General features: G+C 42.6%; 1 protein-coding gene and 1 long non-coding RNA gene across 3 annotated transcripts in view; one reads left to right on the top strand and one right to left on the bottom strand.

Moving 5' to 3' along the window:
• RPN2 (ribophorin II) overlaps window positions 1-7,045 on the bottom strand; it is a 31,680-nt gene extending 24,635 nt beyond the window's left edge. The window contains exons 1-4 of one of the 2 annotated variants that reach the window (XM_048497723.1): window positions 6,900-7,045; window positions 5,285-5,478; window positions 2,300-2,395; window positions 1,026-1,201 (exon numbers count right to left, since the gene is read on the bottom strand). In XM_048497723.1, coding sequence (XP_048353680.1) covers window positions 1,026-1,201; window positions 2,300-2,395; window positions 5,285-5,478; window positions 6,900-6,912 — 479 coding nt within the window. In that variant the 5' untranslated portion in view covers window positions 6,913-7,045. The remainder of the gene's footprint in view (window positions 1-1,025; window positions 1,202-2,299; window positions 2,396-5,284; window positions 5,479-6,899) is intronic. The other variant, XM_048497724.1, reaches the window with a different exon arrangement.
• A 254-nt stretch (window positions 7,046-7,299) lies between these two features.
• LOC125432494 overlaps window positions 7,300-18,808 on the top strand; it is a 32,435-nt gene continuing 20,926 nt past the window's right edge. The window contains exon 1 of the long non-coding RNA XR_007244483.1: window positions 7,300-7,368. This is a non-coding gene — a long non-coding RNA (uncharacterized LOC125432494). The remainder of the gene's footprint in view (window positions 7,369-18,808) is intronic.

The following is an 18,808-nucleotide window of genomic DNA, read 5'->3' as shown; positions in this document are numbered from 1 at the left end:
CTTTCTCAGCAAATTGTTAAACCAGGGTTTGGAATCCTGATTTCCAGGGAAAGAATGAACCATAGCTAATTGATTCAGATGTAATGGAAAACTACAGTTTGTTGCAAAAGTTAAAATATTCATTTAGATTACTTGAATGTGGGTGATGGAGAAAAGGTGCAGGTTCAAAGACTCTTCCAGATTCACTCAGGTTGCAGCATGGCTTGTTGTTACATCTAAATCATGCTTTTGTCCAACTCCCTGTTCTTAATCAGGATATCAAATGAACACACATGATATCAGATACACAACTTCTTTACAGGCTATATGAATAGAACAAATTATGCAAGAAACAGGAGTAACAGAGCAGATATGACTGCCCCACAATAGTAGTCATTCAGAAAATCAAATGTGTATGACTAATTAATTTTCAGGGGTAGTGAATATGTGCTGTCCCTTTTGCTTTAACAGATTGGCTAATAGTCTGCCAAATGGATCACAGCTTCTACAATGGGAAGATGCTTATGAATGACTATAATTCATATGCCATCACCGTTGTTCCGGAAATACACAGTACTTTCAGAGACCAGGCTCAAATTATAATGAAAACAGTTGCTTTATCACCGACTTGTGGGGGGATGCGGGAATTATATGTGAAGAGAAACGTATTTTTATTTTATTATATTTATGCCCTGCCCAGGTCGGGCTCAGGGCAGCTTACAATAAAATTAAAAATACAGCATCCATAATACAAAATAATTTAGCATTAAAACTTCTTTAAGTTGGAAATCAAGCCAGTTCTCACCAGTCTTACAACTATATTTGTGAGTCAATGTCTAAAGCTATCATTTGTAAACTTTGTTTACAGCGTTCTGTAATCCAGCACTCTGCAGTAATTCATTCATGTAATGCAGCTTTTTGCATAAGACATTCATGTATTCGCAAAAATTCCTATCACACAGCAAAGAAACATTTATGGATAAATGATAAAGAAACTGAATCTACAGGTGATTACATTATTCATGGCATTTTCCCACAACACTTACGCCAAGACGGTCTCTTCCTTGCTGAGGCGAGAGGTGAGGGCACTGAGAGCTTCTTGGGATGCGAGGGGGAGCCCAAAACCACCCAAAGCTCCAACAGCATGGTAGATCTGGGCAACTGAGGAATCCTCACTGACAGAGGCAAGTAGCAGCTCCCTAGTCTCATTTGAAATGGCAATCTAACAAAAGAAAAATGGGTGGGACGCAAGGCTTAATGTTTTCACTTAGTTATACAGTTTCCAATAACGACCACTGGAAATTCCCAGCATTTCATGTAAGAAGTATTATCCAATGGCGGCGGCGGCGGAGGAGAAGAAGAAGAGTTGGATTTATATCTCCCATCTCTCTCCTGCAAGGAGACTCAAAGGGGCTTACAAACCCCTTTCCCTTACCCCCTCAAAACATCCTGTGAGGTAGGTGGGGCCGAGAGAGCTCAGACCTGTGACTAGCCCAAGGTCACCCAGCTGGCATGTGTTGGAGTGCACAGGCTAACTCAGGGGTCTGCAACCTGCGGCTCTCCAGATGCTCATAGACTACAATTCCCATCAGCCCCTGCCACCATGGCCAATTGGCCATGGTGGCAGGGGCTGATGGGAATTGTAGTCCATGAACATCTGGAGAGCCGCAGGTTGCAGACCCCTGGGCTAACTGAATTCCCCAGATAAGCCTCCACAGCTCAAGTGGCAGAATGGGGAATCAAACCCGGTTCCTCCAGATTAGAGTACACCTGCTCTTAACCACTGCTGCTCTTGAAAGACCCTTGGCAAATTTGTAAATTCCAGAAATAAATAACTACAGTTTGAGAAGCATGCAGAAGGAACCTTGAAGTATCAACTCCCCTCCATGGACTATAGGCTGGTCCCACTCTTTCATGGCAGCTTGCAGGACTGGTAGTGGGAATTACCAAATGTATGTTGCAAAAGAACAGGTTTCAGTGTTACATGATCCCTCACATCTTGAGAGGCAATGGTTCTGATAAAGGGGGAAAGAAATATTCATATGGAGAAAGAATGGCTTGAACAATGAAAATTGTTGATGAATGCAAGACATTCTTCCGGTATGCTATCCTGTGATTTCTGCCTACAAGTACCCTATAAAGGCTCCTGACTCCAACGCTACCAGGGAATCCAGCAAATTCAAGAAGTCGGAGGCCCACCTGGCCAGTCTTAATGCCTGCAGGATAATGGTTTCACATTAACCCACAGTCACGATGGCTAGAGGAACAATTCTTCCTGTAAGAGATCTACATAATTTCCTCTACCAAGGACTGAGCTCACCTCACATCCAGACAGCGCTTGGCTGGCCTGTGCAGCATAGAAAAGGGAGTCCACGCTGTTGGGGTCCACCTTGGATCTGATGAAGTTACATGCGGCCTAAGGTAAACACACAAAGACACAATCAATTAAAGCAAGTCAGCCATCTCTATCACCACCCGTCTGTTACTCTATGAAGCTGTTTTCTCCAGTATGTCACACTAACAGAGAGAATTGATCAGCTGCGATCTTGTTTAGCTTTGCATCTGCCATTCTTGCAACTGGCCAAGAGGATACAATTCTGGTTGGCTGGCTCCTTGAAAATGGGTCTACAAAGCCAAAGTGAACGGAAGCTTTTTTATACAGCCAGAGCCTTGATCCACCTCCCTCTCTGACTGGCAGCAGCTCTCCAGCATCAGGCAGAGAAAGACCTTTTCCACCACCTCGTGAGACTTTTAAACTGGAGATTCAATGGAGTAAACTGAGATCTTCTGTGTGCAAAGCACGTCTTCTACCACTAACATAAAGCCTCAGTTCTTTCCTGGAATACCCGCTTCTATCATGTGCTTTTTTTCTACTTGTGGGAACATATTTTTCTGAGTGGTGATCTTCACCTTTTGTGTTATAATGTCAAGACTAGTTTGTACCTTTATATGAAGATTGGCTAATAGTCTGCCAAATGGATCACAGCCTCTACAATGGAAAGATGATTATGAATGACTATAATTCATATGCCATCACCCTTGTTCCGGAAATACACAGTACTTTCAGAGACCAAGCTCAAATTATAATGAAAACAGTTGTTTTATCACCAACTTGAGGAGGGATGGGGGAATTACACGTGAAGATAATTTGAATAATTAATTTTTTTTATTAAAGGGAATTATGTAAAGGAAACAGGGCCATCATATCTGTGAAATTTAAGTAGTTTTCATGGCATTGTTCACTGCATATACTCTGCTGCAGTAGTATTTCTGTAATTTTGTAATCCTTCCTTTGCTTCCTTTGTTATAACAGACTGTGCAGGTAAATAAGATTTAAAAGTGCAGATAGGAACAAAGTGCAGCCCAAAAAAGAAATGAAAAGAAAATCTTCATAGGAGCAGAATAGCACTTTGATTTGGTAAGTTGACCTGCCCTCTGACTGGTAGAGCAACCAATTATCAAGGAGAGGAAAGGAGCAGAGAGAGATTTGGATCTCGAATCTGACCCATTCACATCAAGTCCCTTAGCTGTGTGTGTACAAAATCCACTCAAAGGGACTTTTAGTCAGAGCGTGAATCTGACCTGAAATTTATCGTGTATCAGCGTATGATGCAAGCAGAGATTCAGAGACAATAGAAGTGGATGTTTATTTTGGCCCAGGTTGAGGTAGTATAGTAAATAGAAACTTTACACAGTGACCAAAAATAAATGGTGAAGGAATATATCCTCTGGGAGATAGAAGAATTCCTAAGCCAATTAAGAAGGGAATCATACTCAAAGGAGGATTCCCTGGTCTGGTGTATTTGTGTTCTGCTTAAATTATAGAATGAGAAAGATTCTAAAGTGAGTAGCTAATAGAAGACAGACTGTGTATACTTAAAAGAAAAGGTGCTCGTCTGCAAGAAACCAGAAACTTTGTGAAACATCTCAGTAATTCAAGACAAGTTTGTACCTTCATATGAAGATACTTGATCTACATAATGAGAATAATTTGTATTAACATGCAAGCTAGCTAGACTGTCTTGGGATAAAACAAAACAGCAGGCAACAGATAACATTTTGGCTCCCTCTATTGGAAGTGTTCTCTTACAACACCTAAAAAGAACAAAAATGAGCAGCTAAATTCTTTTAACAGTGAACAACAGAAGAATCATCCATATGAGATAGAAGAACCCATCTAATGAATTAACTTGAGACATATTTTAAGGAAATGGCTTGTAGAAACAAAAGAACTGAAATCTGTAACACTATAATGACTGGAGTTGTCATTGCAGAGAGTGGCTGCAACATCCTCTGCCTGTCTTGAGTTCAGGCAAGAGTCTGCCTTCAGAAAAAAATATTTATATGCAATACAGCACAGGGCGGTTTCTAGCCCCTTCTCGCCCTGGAAAGAAGGCTTCTAGAGGCACCAAACAATGCTTTAGATCGGCTTCCCCTGCTTACTTTTCACATCACCAAGTCCTGCTCTGACCATGTGTGATGCCTAGGGCAAAGGCCCGGAAATCAATCAATCAATCAGAAAGGGGACCGGGGGGGCGGGGCTGGGCATATTTCCTCTCACATGAGGACTTCAATTGCAATTTTTCCACTGGGGGGGGGGAATTCTCTATTTTGAAATGAGGAAAATCCTATTAAACAAAAGTTTTTGCCTATGTATATAGTACACTACTGAAGAGTCTAACGTGTTAAATGTTATAATGTTTAACTCAATATTTGAGTACATTGGGGGTGTATGTGCCATCTCCTGTTTTTGTCCCACATCCTCTCTATACTATCTGTAGCTAAAAATTCTGTGTATGCACCATTTCCTTTTGGAAGAGGGACACTGCAAGTTAAGATTAACCTCTGAATAATACCAAAATGTTTCCAATGCAGTATTATTACACCTGCTTTTTATTTCCCTTCTTTTTTTCTTGGACAGGAGGTGAAGAAACTAATTTTCTCTGTCTCTTTGCACTGACGGCCATCATAGCACTGGGCTTCATTTCCCAGTCTTTACTTTAAATGTCCAGGACAGAGTCCAAAGAAAACGCTACAATTCAGAAGCACTGCACACAGGACAGAATGAATGTCTCAGACAAGTTCTCATCCCGGGATAAATATCATGTGGCCAAGGCAAGTGGCAAATAACAGGATGAAAAACAAACCTACGCTGACTGCATATTAGCCTAAGCAGAGTTGCACCTTTTTAAGTCCACTGATTTCAGTGATCTGAGAAGGATGTAATTCTACTTACAACTGTGCTGTCAGTGATGTAAAAAGTTACCTGGAAATCTGCTAACATTTTGTTGTGGTATGTCCTTACCTCTTCATCAGTGATCTTCACTCCTAATTTGCTGAGTCCTACAATGGAATAATAACTTCCTTCCAAATCAACAAATGGGCGCTCCAAGGATGCTTGTAGCCTCTGAACATCATGCTTGGTAAGATAATGGCTAGGAGTCAGAGCCTGAATGCTGGCTACCAGTATTAAGACCAAGATGAAAAGTGAAAGAAAATCTAGAAATCAAAAAGAGAAGGGGAAATGTCTTAATAAATGATCTACGAATGTTTCCACAGAGTATACATTTAACAAATTCATATTAAATTACCTCAGTTAAACACTTCAACTGCAAACACCAGAATTCCTTTTCATCAAGATGTATCTTAAGATATAAAACCAAGGTAACGCATTCAAACTTAGTTCATTTAATGTCAGTTTCTCTTTTTTTGAATTTTCATGTTTTTATTGACAACCTGCATGGCTTAAACTAGATTATTGTGTCCAACGAAACCAAGAAAACTATTTCCAAGAAGATGTGTTCAGCATCAATGTATTAATGATAAATTAAAACAGAAATCAAAGTGTGTCAATTAAACTTGCGTATTATTTATTTTTTAAAGCAGTGTGTCCTACTCTCAAATGTCAAAGGAAATAAATCAGTCAAACAAAAGAAAACCCCAATCAACAAAAACAGTATATATGGGGCAGACAACTGTAAAAAAAAATTCTAAAAACAAGAAAGCAGCAACAGATAACATTTCATACCCTCAAAAAGTTAATTTACAATTGCTTTCTGAAACAGAGCAGTTTTTATACAATTAGAACCCAAAAGCAATCAAAACTTTGCCACAGATTTAAATTTAGAAACATTTTGCAGTAATTACATAAAGCGACACTATTCCTGTTATACTGACATGTTACAAAGAGCGTCAGCAGCTGAATTTCTATCTGTCAAAAAAGGCATGGAACTCTTGCCAGAAAAGTGACAGCCTCACATTTCAAGACTTCTGGGAACAATGAAAAGACTGCCAAAATAGGGCATCTATGAGACTGGATCCACACATGCTTGGGTGTTATACTACCCCTTTTCTTCCTACCGTGTTTCCCCGAAAATAAGACAGTGTCTTATATTAATTTTTGCTCCCAAAGATGCACTATGTCTCATTTTCAGGGGATGTCTTATTTTTCTGTGTTCTGTTCGTCGGGCATGCTTCCAAACAAAAACTTTGCTGCGTATTACTTTCGGGGGATGCCTTATATTTCGCACTTCAGCAAAACCTCTACTACGTCTTATTTTCAGGGGATATCTTATATTCGGGGAAACAGGGGTAGCAGGTCATACCACCATTCTCCCCTCCTCTAAGCAAGGCAGGTTAGAAAAACAGGCTGACTGGGGCTTTGACACGCTTCTTAACCACTACGCCTTCACACGTGATACAATGCACACGAAACATGTTGAGTGCTAGGAAATGCGGGATAAAAACTTCGCATTTATTATTATGAAGGCCAGTTGGCTCATGCCAATCACAGCGAGGCTCCGGCCTTGGCCTCTCTAAGGAGGACCCCATTTCCAAGAATCCGTCCCCATAACGAGGCCAAGAAGCAGTCCATTCGCCACAGACCGCTGCAGCTACCGCTCCCTCCACGCACTCCTTACCCGGAGCCGCCATTGCCGCCCTGCCTCCTCACCATGGGAAGAAGAGTCCACTTCCGCCCGGCGCTCCGGGACGTACCATTTCACAACAGCCAATACTGGCCTAATAGAAAAATTCGACACACGGCGGTGGCAGTGAATCGGATGGCTCTTTATATGCTTGATAAAATTCCACATCAAATAAAAAGAGGCGGTGCTGAAGTAAACGGGAGCTCGTTGCTCTATTGAGCCACCCCGTCGCCTGTGAGTACAAGTGGTATATTCCAGTTCAGTAGCCACGCTTCAAGCACGGATGTGGATTCCACTGATTGGTGGGGGACCGAGTCATTCATGGAGAAGGGAGCAAATTTAAAGAGAAAGGCGGATAGCGTAGCGTGGGGCAGCAGAGGGTTAAAAGAATTGAGTTTGCAGAGAGCCTTAGAAGGAGTGGTGGCTGATCAACAATCAACTTTTGACATGCTTAGAAGGAGAGGTGACATGCGTACCTTTTTGCAATCTGCTTTTTACATGCAGAAAAACGAGTTAGTGTGAATGGACTGTAATGTGTTGTTGGTGACCTGAATTCTCCTTTGCATTAAAAAATAACCACATTAAAAAATAACTACTCGAACCCCACGAAGAACTGGGGAGCAATGAAGTGTCAAAAGCAGGGCAAAAAGCCCCGTGGCAGGCACGCTCCCAGATCTACCATGGGGCATTTTGACCGTGAAAAATTGGCTAAGGTTTCTTTCAGTCTATCCAAGTTCTCAGTATTACTTCCAAGCTGGTGGAAGAATCCTGAAGATTTCACATTTCTCGTGTGTGAGTTACTGCCTAAATTTGGGGCACCAGAGTAAATCTCCAACCAGGAGGTCCTTTAGCTCAGAGTGAAAAACAGTGTGAGGAAGATGATTGTCTTATGTTCAGGTGGTTTTGGTATGAATTTGGAGCTCAAACTGGAATGTAGGCCTCAACCACACTAGTGTCTTCTGACCACTCACTGTAACATTGTGTTGACCTGCAGGACAAATTACTGTAAACTGGGCAAGAGTAATTCTACATGTGTGTTTATAGGGTATCAGATTCCCTCATAATTTTCATTTGTATGAAACACAAATTCCTAAAGGAAAGTATGGAACAAAAAGCTTTTGTCTTAGGATTGTTTGATTAAATCCTTCACTTATTTGGAACTGGGAATTCAATCTAAAATTCTGAATCAAACTACTGATTACTAATTCCTTTAACTCTGATGTAAATGTTTGGACTTAATTTTTCACTGCTAGTTGAAGGGATGTAAAAGATGGAACATCATGTTGGATCTTCAGTCTGAACTCTGAAATTCCTTGGGGTCTGTGCGTTTGTTAGTCAGATACTTTTAGTCAAACATTCATTGTTTGCAGGTCATCTCTAGTTACATTTTTGAATGAGTTCTTTTTATTTTCAGAAAGCAGAGCAATAATATTGTTTGTGGCCAGCAGGACAAATTTACAAATGCTTGGGATAGAAAAAGCCCACACATATTGTTTGCCGTAGGGATTCCCTTAATGTCAGTGAATTGGAAAGCTTAATGCTCTTAGCCCTGGCTTTAAGTAAATATTCAGTGTGAGTAATACCAAAATCCCCTGGTTCATTCATGAGGTTTCATTCCAAAACAGCGGTATAATTTGCCTTCCCAAAGAAATTCCACTGAAACTTTTGGGAAGCGTTTTCAAACTGAAGGCTACAAGCAGAAAGACAACCAATGCTTTCCAGTCTATATTCCCAGCCCTTTGGTACTTTTCTTTTATATCCATTGTAAACAGAGTAAATGATGGTATTAAAAAGACAGTATTACTTTTCATGACTATAATCTTAATTCCAGACATTGTTTTCTCTAATTAATATGTAATCTCTTCAGGGACGTAGGTATAGATTTTTTGTGGGGGGGGTGTGTGTTCGGGGATGGGGCCACACCCCACCCGCCCCTAGGGCATGGCCACGCCTCCCCAAGCCCCGCCCCTGGCCTAGCGCTTATAAAAGCAGCTCTCCGAGGTCGGGGATAGCAGACTCCCCTGCCCTGCCCTGCCCTGCCCTCCCCTGCCCCTCCCCTCTCGGAAGAGGCATAGAGGGAAAATGGAGCCTGGTGCAAAATCTGAGTTTTGCGCCCCCCCGGGCAGCTGCTGTGATGCTGGAATCCACCCCCAAACACCATCACTTTCAATGGCGTTTAAACTAGAGAGCCCAAATTCTCCTTTTAAATCCACCTGAAAGGGAGAATCTGGGGCCCCTAGTAAAATAACATTGAAAGTGATGCTGTTTTGGGGTGGATTATCCCCCACCCTGAAACAGCATCACTTTCAATGTGGCGTAGTGGTTAAGAGCAGGTGCATTCTAATCTGGTGGATTTCCCCGGGTTTCCCTGCTCTGCCACTTGAACTGTGAAGACTTATCTGGGGAATTCAGATTAGCCTGTGCACTCCCACACATGCCAGCTGGGTGACCTTGGGCTAGTCACAGCTTTTCGGAGCTCTCTCAGCCCCACCCACCTCACAGGGTGTTTGTTGTGAGGGAGCAAGGGAGATTATAAGCCCCTTTGAGTCTCCTACAGGAGAGAAAGGGAGGATATAAATCCAAACTCTTCTTCTTCTTCTAAACTGAGGACCTCAGATTCTCCCTTTAAATCCATGCCGAAGAGGGTGGATTTAAAACGAGAATCTGGGGAAATTTGGGGGGTTCCTGCTGTCAGGGGTGCAATTGTTAAGCTAGAAGCACCACACTTTCATGGTATCTTTAGGAGTCTCTCCTAATGATGCCACCCAGGTTTGGTGAAGTTTGGTTCAGGGGGTCCAAAGTTATGGACCCTCAAAGGTGTAGCCCCCATCTTCTATTAGCTCCCATTGAAAACAATGGAGGATGGGGCACACCCTTTGGGAGTCCATAGCTTTGGACCCCCTGGACCAAACTTCACAAAACCTAGGTGGTATCAGTAAGAGACTCTCCTTATAATACATCCCAGGTTTGGTGAAGTTTGGTTCAGGGGGTCCAAAGTTATGGACCCTCAAAGGTGTAGCCCCAATCTTCTATTAGCTCCCATTGGAAACAATGGAGGATGGGGGCACCCCCTTTGGGAGTCCATAACTTTGGACCCCCTGAACCAAATCTCACCAAACTCGGGTAGTATCATCAGGAGAGTCCCCTAAACAATCCCTGAAAGTTTGGTGCTGCTAGTCCAACCAATATACCCTCTGCAGGCCAAAAACCAAAAAAGCACTGAAATGCTTTAAAAACCCACAAACGGAGCGGCGGAGCTTCGGACATGAATGGGGGGGGGTTCAAAGCCAAGAACCCCCCCTTAGCTACGTGCATGAATCTCTTCAAATTGTTTAAAATGTGGTGAGTGCTGTGGTATGTTAGAATCTTGCTGTTTCCAATGCTTATTTGAAAATAATCCCTCCATAACATTCCACAGATTTTAATCCTTATTAAGTAGTCAAAAATTGAGCTTTCTGAATCACTATCTTGAAGGTGGAATGGGAGGTTAAAAGGAAACACAGGATTTCTGAGGAATTCTGTTGGTATTTGGCAAGTGCCAGTCACACAATCCAGTAATGAAGGAGTTAATGTTGTGCATGCTAATTAGTTAGTGAGGTCAGAAGTCAGTGACCAGATAATTGACCCCTATTGGTCCAGCAGACCTGGCATGAGATGCATGCAGATCTGCAGGTAGACAATAAGTATATAATCTTTGTTACTCTCTGCACATGCTCTCTAGTAGCTTTTTAGCCATGTGATAGCCAATGTAGAAGCTAGCTAATGGGGTAGCTGAATAGAAAGATACTTTCTTATTTTTCACCCAAGTTCACCTTCCCCCTTTTTTTATAGATCGTAAACTCTATTTTCAGTAAGCAATTGTCTCTGCCTCTTTATTGCACAAACTCTGCATATATAAGAAGTGTGATATAATTATCACAACTAAAAATCACTTCACATTCCTTTCCCAGCAACCAGCTTTCTCCTGTAAATACCCCTCTCTTACCAGGCCCAGAAGGAGTTAACAATATCACCATCATCATGAGGATACCATTTTAATTCACATTATCTCTTCAAATGTGTCTTTGAGAATGCACATTTTTCAGGGTTCTTCTAATTTAGTCCCTAGACTGTAACGTATTTCATGGTAGCCTTCCATCATAACTTTCATTGGCACCAGTGGAGTTTTGTGAAACTCAGAGGCATTTTACAGCTTTTGGGGATTTTTAGTTTGTCCTGATAAAGGCATTTGTTAAGCGGTCCTCCAATTCCCAAAGATGAAAACTTCAGCAGTAGCATCAGTTTTCTATGGATGAGAGAGATCACTGGAGAATTAACATGTAATATCCGTAGAGCACTTTGGGAACATATTCCCAAGGCAGACAGGACAACCACTGGTTTTGTAGTCTTTAACCTTAAAGCAACTCTGTGAAAACTTTACACACATTGCATTTGGGGGTATATTTTTACTCCAAGCCAAATTCCTTAAATATTTTGGAGAAGGATATTTCCCACAAAGACATTTTTGTTTGGGGGGGGGGGGGGGGGCAGAAGTCATTGTGTTTCACAGTACTAGAACATCTAGCACTTGAAAAGACATTGTGAAATAAGGCAGATTGCCACCCTGAGAAGGTCCCACCCCAACATGGCACACCAGCCAATCAGGAGAGACCCCACAAAGGAGATAGCATGGTAGTGGGGATTGCTACATTTCTCGGATCCAAGATAGGTCTACATGTCTTCGCTGCGGTGGGGAGGTTGAAACCTCGATTAAAAGGTACAGTTTCTTTACAAACTTAGTTTGATCTAGATAGAAATTCCCCATGGGGAATCGACCAAAATTGGGCTATTCCGTGCCGCCTTCCCTTCTGCAAAAAGCAGCCTTGCGGCACTCAAATTGTATTAGGGCTGCAGTCCCTGGGAAAGCGGGGGGGGGGGGGGGGGGTAAATTTTCCCTACACAATTTGCCTGATAGACATTGTCCTCCTCTATCTCCCCACAACTGAAGTTGTTATTAGCTTTAATGGAGAAAAAAGATGGCTACCCAGTTTGTCCTACTATTACTTTCCACCTGAGTAACTAACAACAGCTCTGGTAGGTGTCTCCTCCCTTAGCACCATATTTCCCATCCAAAAACAAAAAAAAAACAAAAAAAACCACCAGCTGCTTTTAGTCTTAAAGTCAACATTGGGAGATCTGACTGTGGATCTCCCACACAGAATGCAGCTTTGCTCTTACTCTGGATTTGCATTTTCCTTAATAAGTATAGTTATGATTGCGGCCTTAGATTTTCAACTTGGCACATATGAAGACCTCAGTGAGTGTAATAATACTTAAAAATTAATAGCATGGTAAACTTACAGGCGTATCATCTCCCTAAAATAATCCCTGTGAGAAATCAACTTTTTGATCTGGGTGTGCCTGCCAGCGTGGAAACAAACCAAAACCCAGTTCTGCATTGCAATTCTGGATTTGTCCTGCAGAGGGTGGCGGAATTGTATGGTTCCCACCCGCTCCTATCCCACACTTATGCAAGGTTCCTGAAAGAGGACCTGTAAATATTTTTTCATTTCAAAAGGTTTACATCAGTTTGCATCTATTCTGCATATTCAGACTTGAGGCATAAATAGTCATTGGTACACTTAATTATCTTTTTAAAGCGAAGTAGTTTTCTTGCAAATGTACACTTATATATGATTGTAAAAAAATCACAGATCGCTTTATTATGAATCAAACCATTGTTCTGTCAAGGTTAGTATCCTTTACTCAGACTGGTGGCAGCTCTCCAGTGACTCAAGCAAGGGTCTTGAGATGGCAAGGATCGAATCTGGGAACTCACTGATCCATGAGCTAATTAAATACTGATCCAGCCTACTACCTGTGCCAAGTGGTTTCATGGATACCCTGAAAGCTGCCACCAGTCAGTGGGAAATACAATTCATAACCATCATTTTGGAGTGAAAATGCAGTGCAAAGATTATGAGAGCAATCCTAAGCAGATCTATTCAGAAGTAAGTCCCATCTTATTTAGTGGGGCTTATTCCTGGGAAAGCGTTCTTAGGACTGTAGCCTAGGTCGATGGGGAAAGGGGGATGATGATTTCATTACTTATTCAATCCCTTAGAAGCTGGGGTGAGGGAGAAAAGAGGGAAATACAGGGAAGGATTTTGTGCCAAGTATTTATGCCGCTTGGCAGTGATTTATTTATTTGTTATTGCACATATGGAAGCCCATGCAGGCTCCCATCCAAACATTGTCCCAGCCAAGACCTGTTCTGGTTTAACTAAGTAACCTCGTATATCTTCGGACCCTTCTCTGCATGTCAGAGTGAGCATCTGTCTATTCAGTGTGTATGTCTGATGTCCCTCATTTGTACTGACATGGGAAATCACTGAGAATGGGACATCCATGGAGCTGTCCACCGTCATCTTTTAAATTGCCGTTAAGTTGTGTAATTCACTGCCAATAGGTGTAGCAATTACCAGATAGCCCAGGCTATCTTAGCAGAGCTGCTAATTATGCAGAGAAGTGGCAGACTTGCTAGTTAAATATAAAGGTAATGGTTAAGAGGGACCTAAATTTCATCAAGGAAAGCTGATCGAAACGGATAATCTGCAGCTACCTTGCTAGCTAGGGAGAAAGGGAGGACGGAGCTTTTGGGAAGGAAGAAATTAGTTCAAAGAGCATCAATTGACCATTTGCTCGCCCCCTGCTGGATCTCCACAGTTCCTTCACAAGATAGTCACTTCCAATATGTTAGTCTGATCTCCTCAGATCTGGAAGCTAAAAAGGATAGTACTTGGATGGCAGACCACCAAGGAACTCAAGGAGTCAGACAGTGAGAAGCTACATCTGAATGGCTACTGTCTTGAAAACCCTATGGGATCACCATAAGTCGGCTACAACTTGACAATCATTGTGTTCCAGATTGTGATATTAATATTGTAGAAAATCCATATGGATATTTCAGCACTGCCAATTTTAGCCAAAGGTAGCTGGCTTGGAGGTGCAAATTGGAAGGGGTCTTTTGTGTTCATTTGGTGGCAGAGGGCAGGGTTTGTGTGAGTTCCCCCAATATAGGCACTTGCTTCATCTGAAGAAGTGTGCCCGCCCACAAAAACTCATACCCAGAATAAAACTTTGTTGGTCTTGGAGATGCTGCTGGACTCACACTTTTTTTTTTTTTTTTGCACTCACTTCAGCAGTTCTGAGTCCTGGTTCATTCCCAGTCTTTCTCAGTCAATGGATGCAGGAGTTTTAATGATTGATTTTGGCTGATCACAACCAAACACTGAAAAATGAGACTATAGTCTGGAGGCACCCCAGTGCTGAAAATTACAAAATCTTTATGCTTGCAACAAAAAGGGCCTACCTGCCTCCCCCATGAGAATACTCATTTTATCTCCCACCTCCCACATGTCTTGAATTAACTGACAGTACATTTTCACAGCCCATTTATGAAGTTCATGTCACAGCCTGGCAACAGCTGCTGATAGAAATGTGCCACTCTGACAAGGATGGGGGCACAACATAGAGATCAAGTTGGGGCAAATGCAGAGTTCCTTCTGGAGCACTAGAAGTGAGATCACCGCGTTAAGGAATGTAGTACAGTCAAATCTTCTCTTTCTGTTTCCTGGCAAGGTTGTATTGTCCCCTGTCTACTCTGTACTTCTGATTGAAAGGCACAGAGTAGCATTACATCTAGGGCCCCTCCGCACAGCAGAGGCAACTAGGGTTCAACTCGTGTCTTCGGAAATCGTTACCTGAGCTCGACTCCCCTGTTACTCCACACAGCAGCTGGCTCGTGTCTCTGGAGCCGAGTTCAGAGGGCGGAATTACCTCCTTGCGTCTTCCGCTTCTCATTCCCGATTGGCTGCCGTTCTACGGCGGGAAATGTGAGTGTGCGTCCCTTTTTTATGTTTACCAACGTAGGAGCTATGTAGGAGGATTTTTTAAAAGGTGCGCTTCTCGCTGCAGCCACAAGTCTCCCGTTCTGCGCATGGCCGAAATACTGCACTGTGATTGGCTGGCTGGCAGAGTCGAGGCGAGGGAGATTCCGCACTCCGCCGGCTTCAGCTTGAGTGCAACCCGAGTTCGCCAGGAAGTTGTACCTCCCAGTCGAGCTGGAAAATTTGACGGGGGTGGGGGGAGCAGAGACAGACATGAGTCGAACGCTACGGCTGTGCGGAGTACCCGGGTCAGACCTACATCGAATTAAGGTCGAATCCTACAGTGCGGAGGGGCCCCTAGAATTCCTAACTGTCATGACTTTTACTTGCTTGGTTGGTATTTGTGTGAGAGGGAAGGAGACAGGGTATAACTTAATCTCATCAGATCCTGGAAGCTAAGCAGTGTGCAGATAGCAGTTTGTGGATGGGAGACCACCAGGGAAGGCTCTGCGGAGGAAGGCAAGGGCGAAATGCCTCTCTGATTCTAACTTACCTTGAAAGCCCCAAGCTGGAGTTGGCAGCAGTTGGTTGTGGGTTGATGGCATGTACATACATCATTGTTTTAGCCTTAGGTTTGATATGAGGTCTTTTGTTGAAAAATCCAAGTATTCTGAACTGGAAGGGTTTTGGGTTTTTTGTTTTTAATTATGGAACACATATCTTGATCTGTCAGTCTCCAGCTTCTTGTCCACTCCAAACTCTGCAGGTGTGCTTCCTGGCTTGCAAAATAAAAATCACAAGACTTGGCCCTGATGACTGAAAACTCATGCCTGGCTCTGTCTACGGACGTTTTAAAATCACAGTTTGGCAACCAAAACTTCACCATACCAGGTTGAATTGACTTACCTGTTCTCTTACTTAATGAGCTGGAATTCTGTGAAAACCTACTTGGGAGAAAGCCCCACTGAACACCAGGGGACTTTCCCCAAGCAAGTGTGTATAAAATTGGGCTATCAACACACAAGGTCATTCAAAGGCCTCAGGATGTGTCTCTCACAGTCTTAACCTCATATGGGGCTTCAGCCCTGGTGATAGTCCTGCTATCTTTGGATGACTTCACTCTGCTACTCGTTTTTTTCAGTTCCCTACAATTTCAGCTTTTGGCTAAATGCACAATCAAATCCCATTTCCCCTACCTCCCCTTACCCTACCAAATGATATTTCTTTGCCTATTACAACTGAGGAGGGAGGAGAGTTTTTTCATTAGTGGGAAAAGTGAAAGCCAAAAAGCCTCTGCCGCCATTAAGTGCCTCAACTCCAGATTTTTAATTTCTTTTTAAAGGGATGGCTATAGCATATAAAATAAGTGCCAGATGACTGCTAAAATCTTATTTACCGAGCTTTAATAACTGTGTGTGCCTGATCTGTATCCTATTACTGAGCTGCAAAAACACCCTCTGAAATAGCAAGAAAGCCTCGTGCAATGACGGATTTTTCTCATTGGTCTTGAGTGATGTCATTTCCATGCCAGTAACATTCAAGTAAACACATGGGCCTGGAGATTTATTTTTCAAATTGTGCTTAAGTTGTATCTCATAATAGCACTAAAGCTTTCCTCATACATCAGGCTCAGGGGAGAAGATGGGTATTGTATTCTAGCGGGGGGGGGGGAGGTAAAAGCTTTTTTTTCTTTTGCTGATCTTTTTTGATCTCATGTTTACATGTTTCTATGCAAGATGAGGGGTGGTCTAGCAGCTTGGAAGTGAATTTTATTAATGTCCATTGCATAAATTCCTCAGACTGGGAGGCCGGACGGGGGCCTGTTTCCCATATGCAAATCTGACCTTGTAGGAGGTGCCTGTGAAATCAGTTAACATAGATTAGTCCACTCGTAATGCTCCAGCTGTAGTGCTTTCAGTTTGGGTGTCTTAAAGACTATGAACAAGCCTATCACCAGACTACTCAGGAATAGTTTGGTACATGAATGGGGGTGGATGGCTGGGAATTTCTCCCCCTTGCTTTTGGAAGGCGACACCCTTCAGTTAGTGGGAGCAGCAAAGCCAAACAGTGGCGACCATTTGCAGAGACAGAGAACTGGCTTTTTAAAAAGGGCAGCTTTCTGGACTGGAAGCAGAATCGGGGTGGGGGGTGGGTGCTGCTGTAGGGGTCTTCACTGTTGCTCTCTGGGAATACAGGACCAGCAGTTTTGTCTCTGTTGACAGGTGATTCTCTTCCCATGTTGTTCATTCAGCTCCACACTGCAGGAAGTTCCCTTTCTTTCCTGTATTGAGTTTTCTCGGGCCTTGCTTTCCTGGGCTGAGGTTCTGCAGCACCTCATATTTTCTCTCTACACAATGATACAGATGGATGTCATCACACTTTATGGCTTTCAGTATCACCCATATTTTGATGACTCTGAAGTATGCATTCCCACCACAGGGGGGATTTTACTCTCTATCCATTTCTCACAACTTGTGTGGTATTTCTGGCTGGATGTCTCACCAATCAGCTCATTGTCCATCCTTCCACCCTCTCCAAACCATATAATTCCTCCTTCCATTCCTTGGTTGCTCACTGCGTGTAATTTGTAATGTTACCAATCACCCTGTTCAAAGACTCGTGAGTAGGTGGTATATTCAGTGTTGACCAGTAAAAAAAAAGTCTCATATATGCTCCTACATTTTTGCAGCATGAGAAAGCTTTGCAGAGACAAATGAAGTCTGATTTGATTTTTGTAAGAATAAGCTTACATGTGACTTACTGATCAGCACTGAAAATAACCACGTACTCACGAGCCTTTGAAGACTTTCAAAGCCAGAACATATCTGGAAGCTGGTTAGCTCGTGCTGGGATATCAATATTTAGTTAATAGCTATCCCTGAGGAGATTAGGGAAACATTTGTAATAGTGTTATTGTTATAGTGTTGACTAGTGCTGTGAATGTACCGGTACTTATGTCTGCATGAGAGAAACTTATGTACTGGAGCATCACTGAGACACAGCCCCTTTAAATATATATCTTATAGACTTAGTAAACGCACAAATTTTACAGTCTACGACTGCTAGCTGTGTTGTGTGCAAATATTGCTGGTTTGTTATTTCTGTTGCACACCCCCTTTCTATTGTACATACTTCTACAGGCAGTTGGCTGGCTACAGATGGAAAGATAATATTGGACTTGATAGATCTTGGTCTGCTTCAGCAACAGGGCACACACACGTTGCATAGTTATTTTAACTGGAATAAATCATGGAGAGAACTGAATCAGGTACACTAGCCATTCAACTCACTGGGTGGTTTGCTAGCACACTGTATGGTTTAATAGTGCCAATCTCTTCCCTGTTATCTGTTTATTTTTTTCCATTCCTCATCTGGTTGTCTTTCTCTAAATATCCCTGTTTTCTTCTACAACAGTGGAAAAACTCTACCCCATCTAACTCTACCTCACAATTTTGCCTCTGAGAAGGAATTGTAGGATTTGGCTCAAAGATATTTCATGTACGGCTGGCTGTATAACACCATCCCAACCTCACCTTTGGGCTGGTGGGTCACACAGCATTCCTTGTTCCGTAAAACAGTCTTAACCATGCCTTTTGAAGGACCAATATGGCTAGTTCCCTGAGGAATGTCAGCCTGCTTTCCTTCCTCACTTGACACCCTTCCAGCCATTAATGGAGTTGGGAAGAATCCGTGTTAGGTTTCTATTAGCTACCTTCCTTTAAATTCTAAAGCACATTCTCAGACAAATACATCTTCAAGATTATCTCTCCCCCAACCCATCTCTTGCGGAATTTGTGGCAATAGTTCTTCACTGGCTTCTTCATTTCCCCTTTCCCAATATTTTCAGCCTCCTGAGTAGCTGCCTGGAAAAGGGGGGCAGGGTAACACATGCACACAAATGGTTTTCTCCATAATGTAAGGAGTTGTGAAAGGCACCTTTTGTTCCAACCTGGCTTGGACTAGTGTGTTGTTAACCCTGCTAACTTGGGCAGGGCAGTGTACCTTTTCCGCTGCCAACAGAAACTTTTTACAACA

This window comes from Sphaerodactylus townsendi, linkage group LG05 (genome assembly GCF_021028975.2).
Source record: "Sphaerodactylus townsendi isolate TG3544 linkage group LG05, MPM_Stown_v2.3, whole genome shotgun sequence".
In the NCBI taxonomy this organism is placed as follows: Eukaryota; Metazoa; Chordata; class Lepidosauria; order Squamata; family Sphaerodactylidae; genus Sphaerodactylus; species Sphaerodactylus townsendi.
The sequence above is the reverse complement of the archived record's forward strand: the minus strand, read 5'-3'. Positions and strand labels throughout refer to the sequence as shown.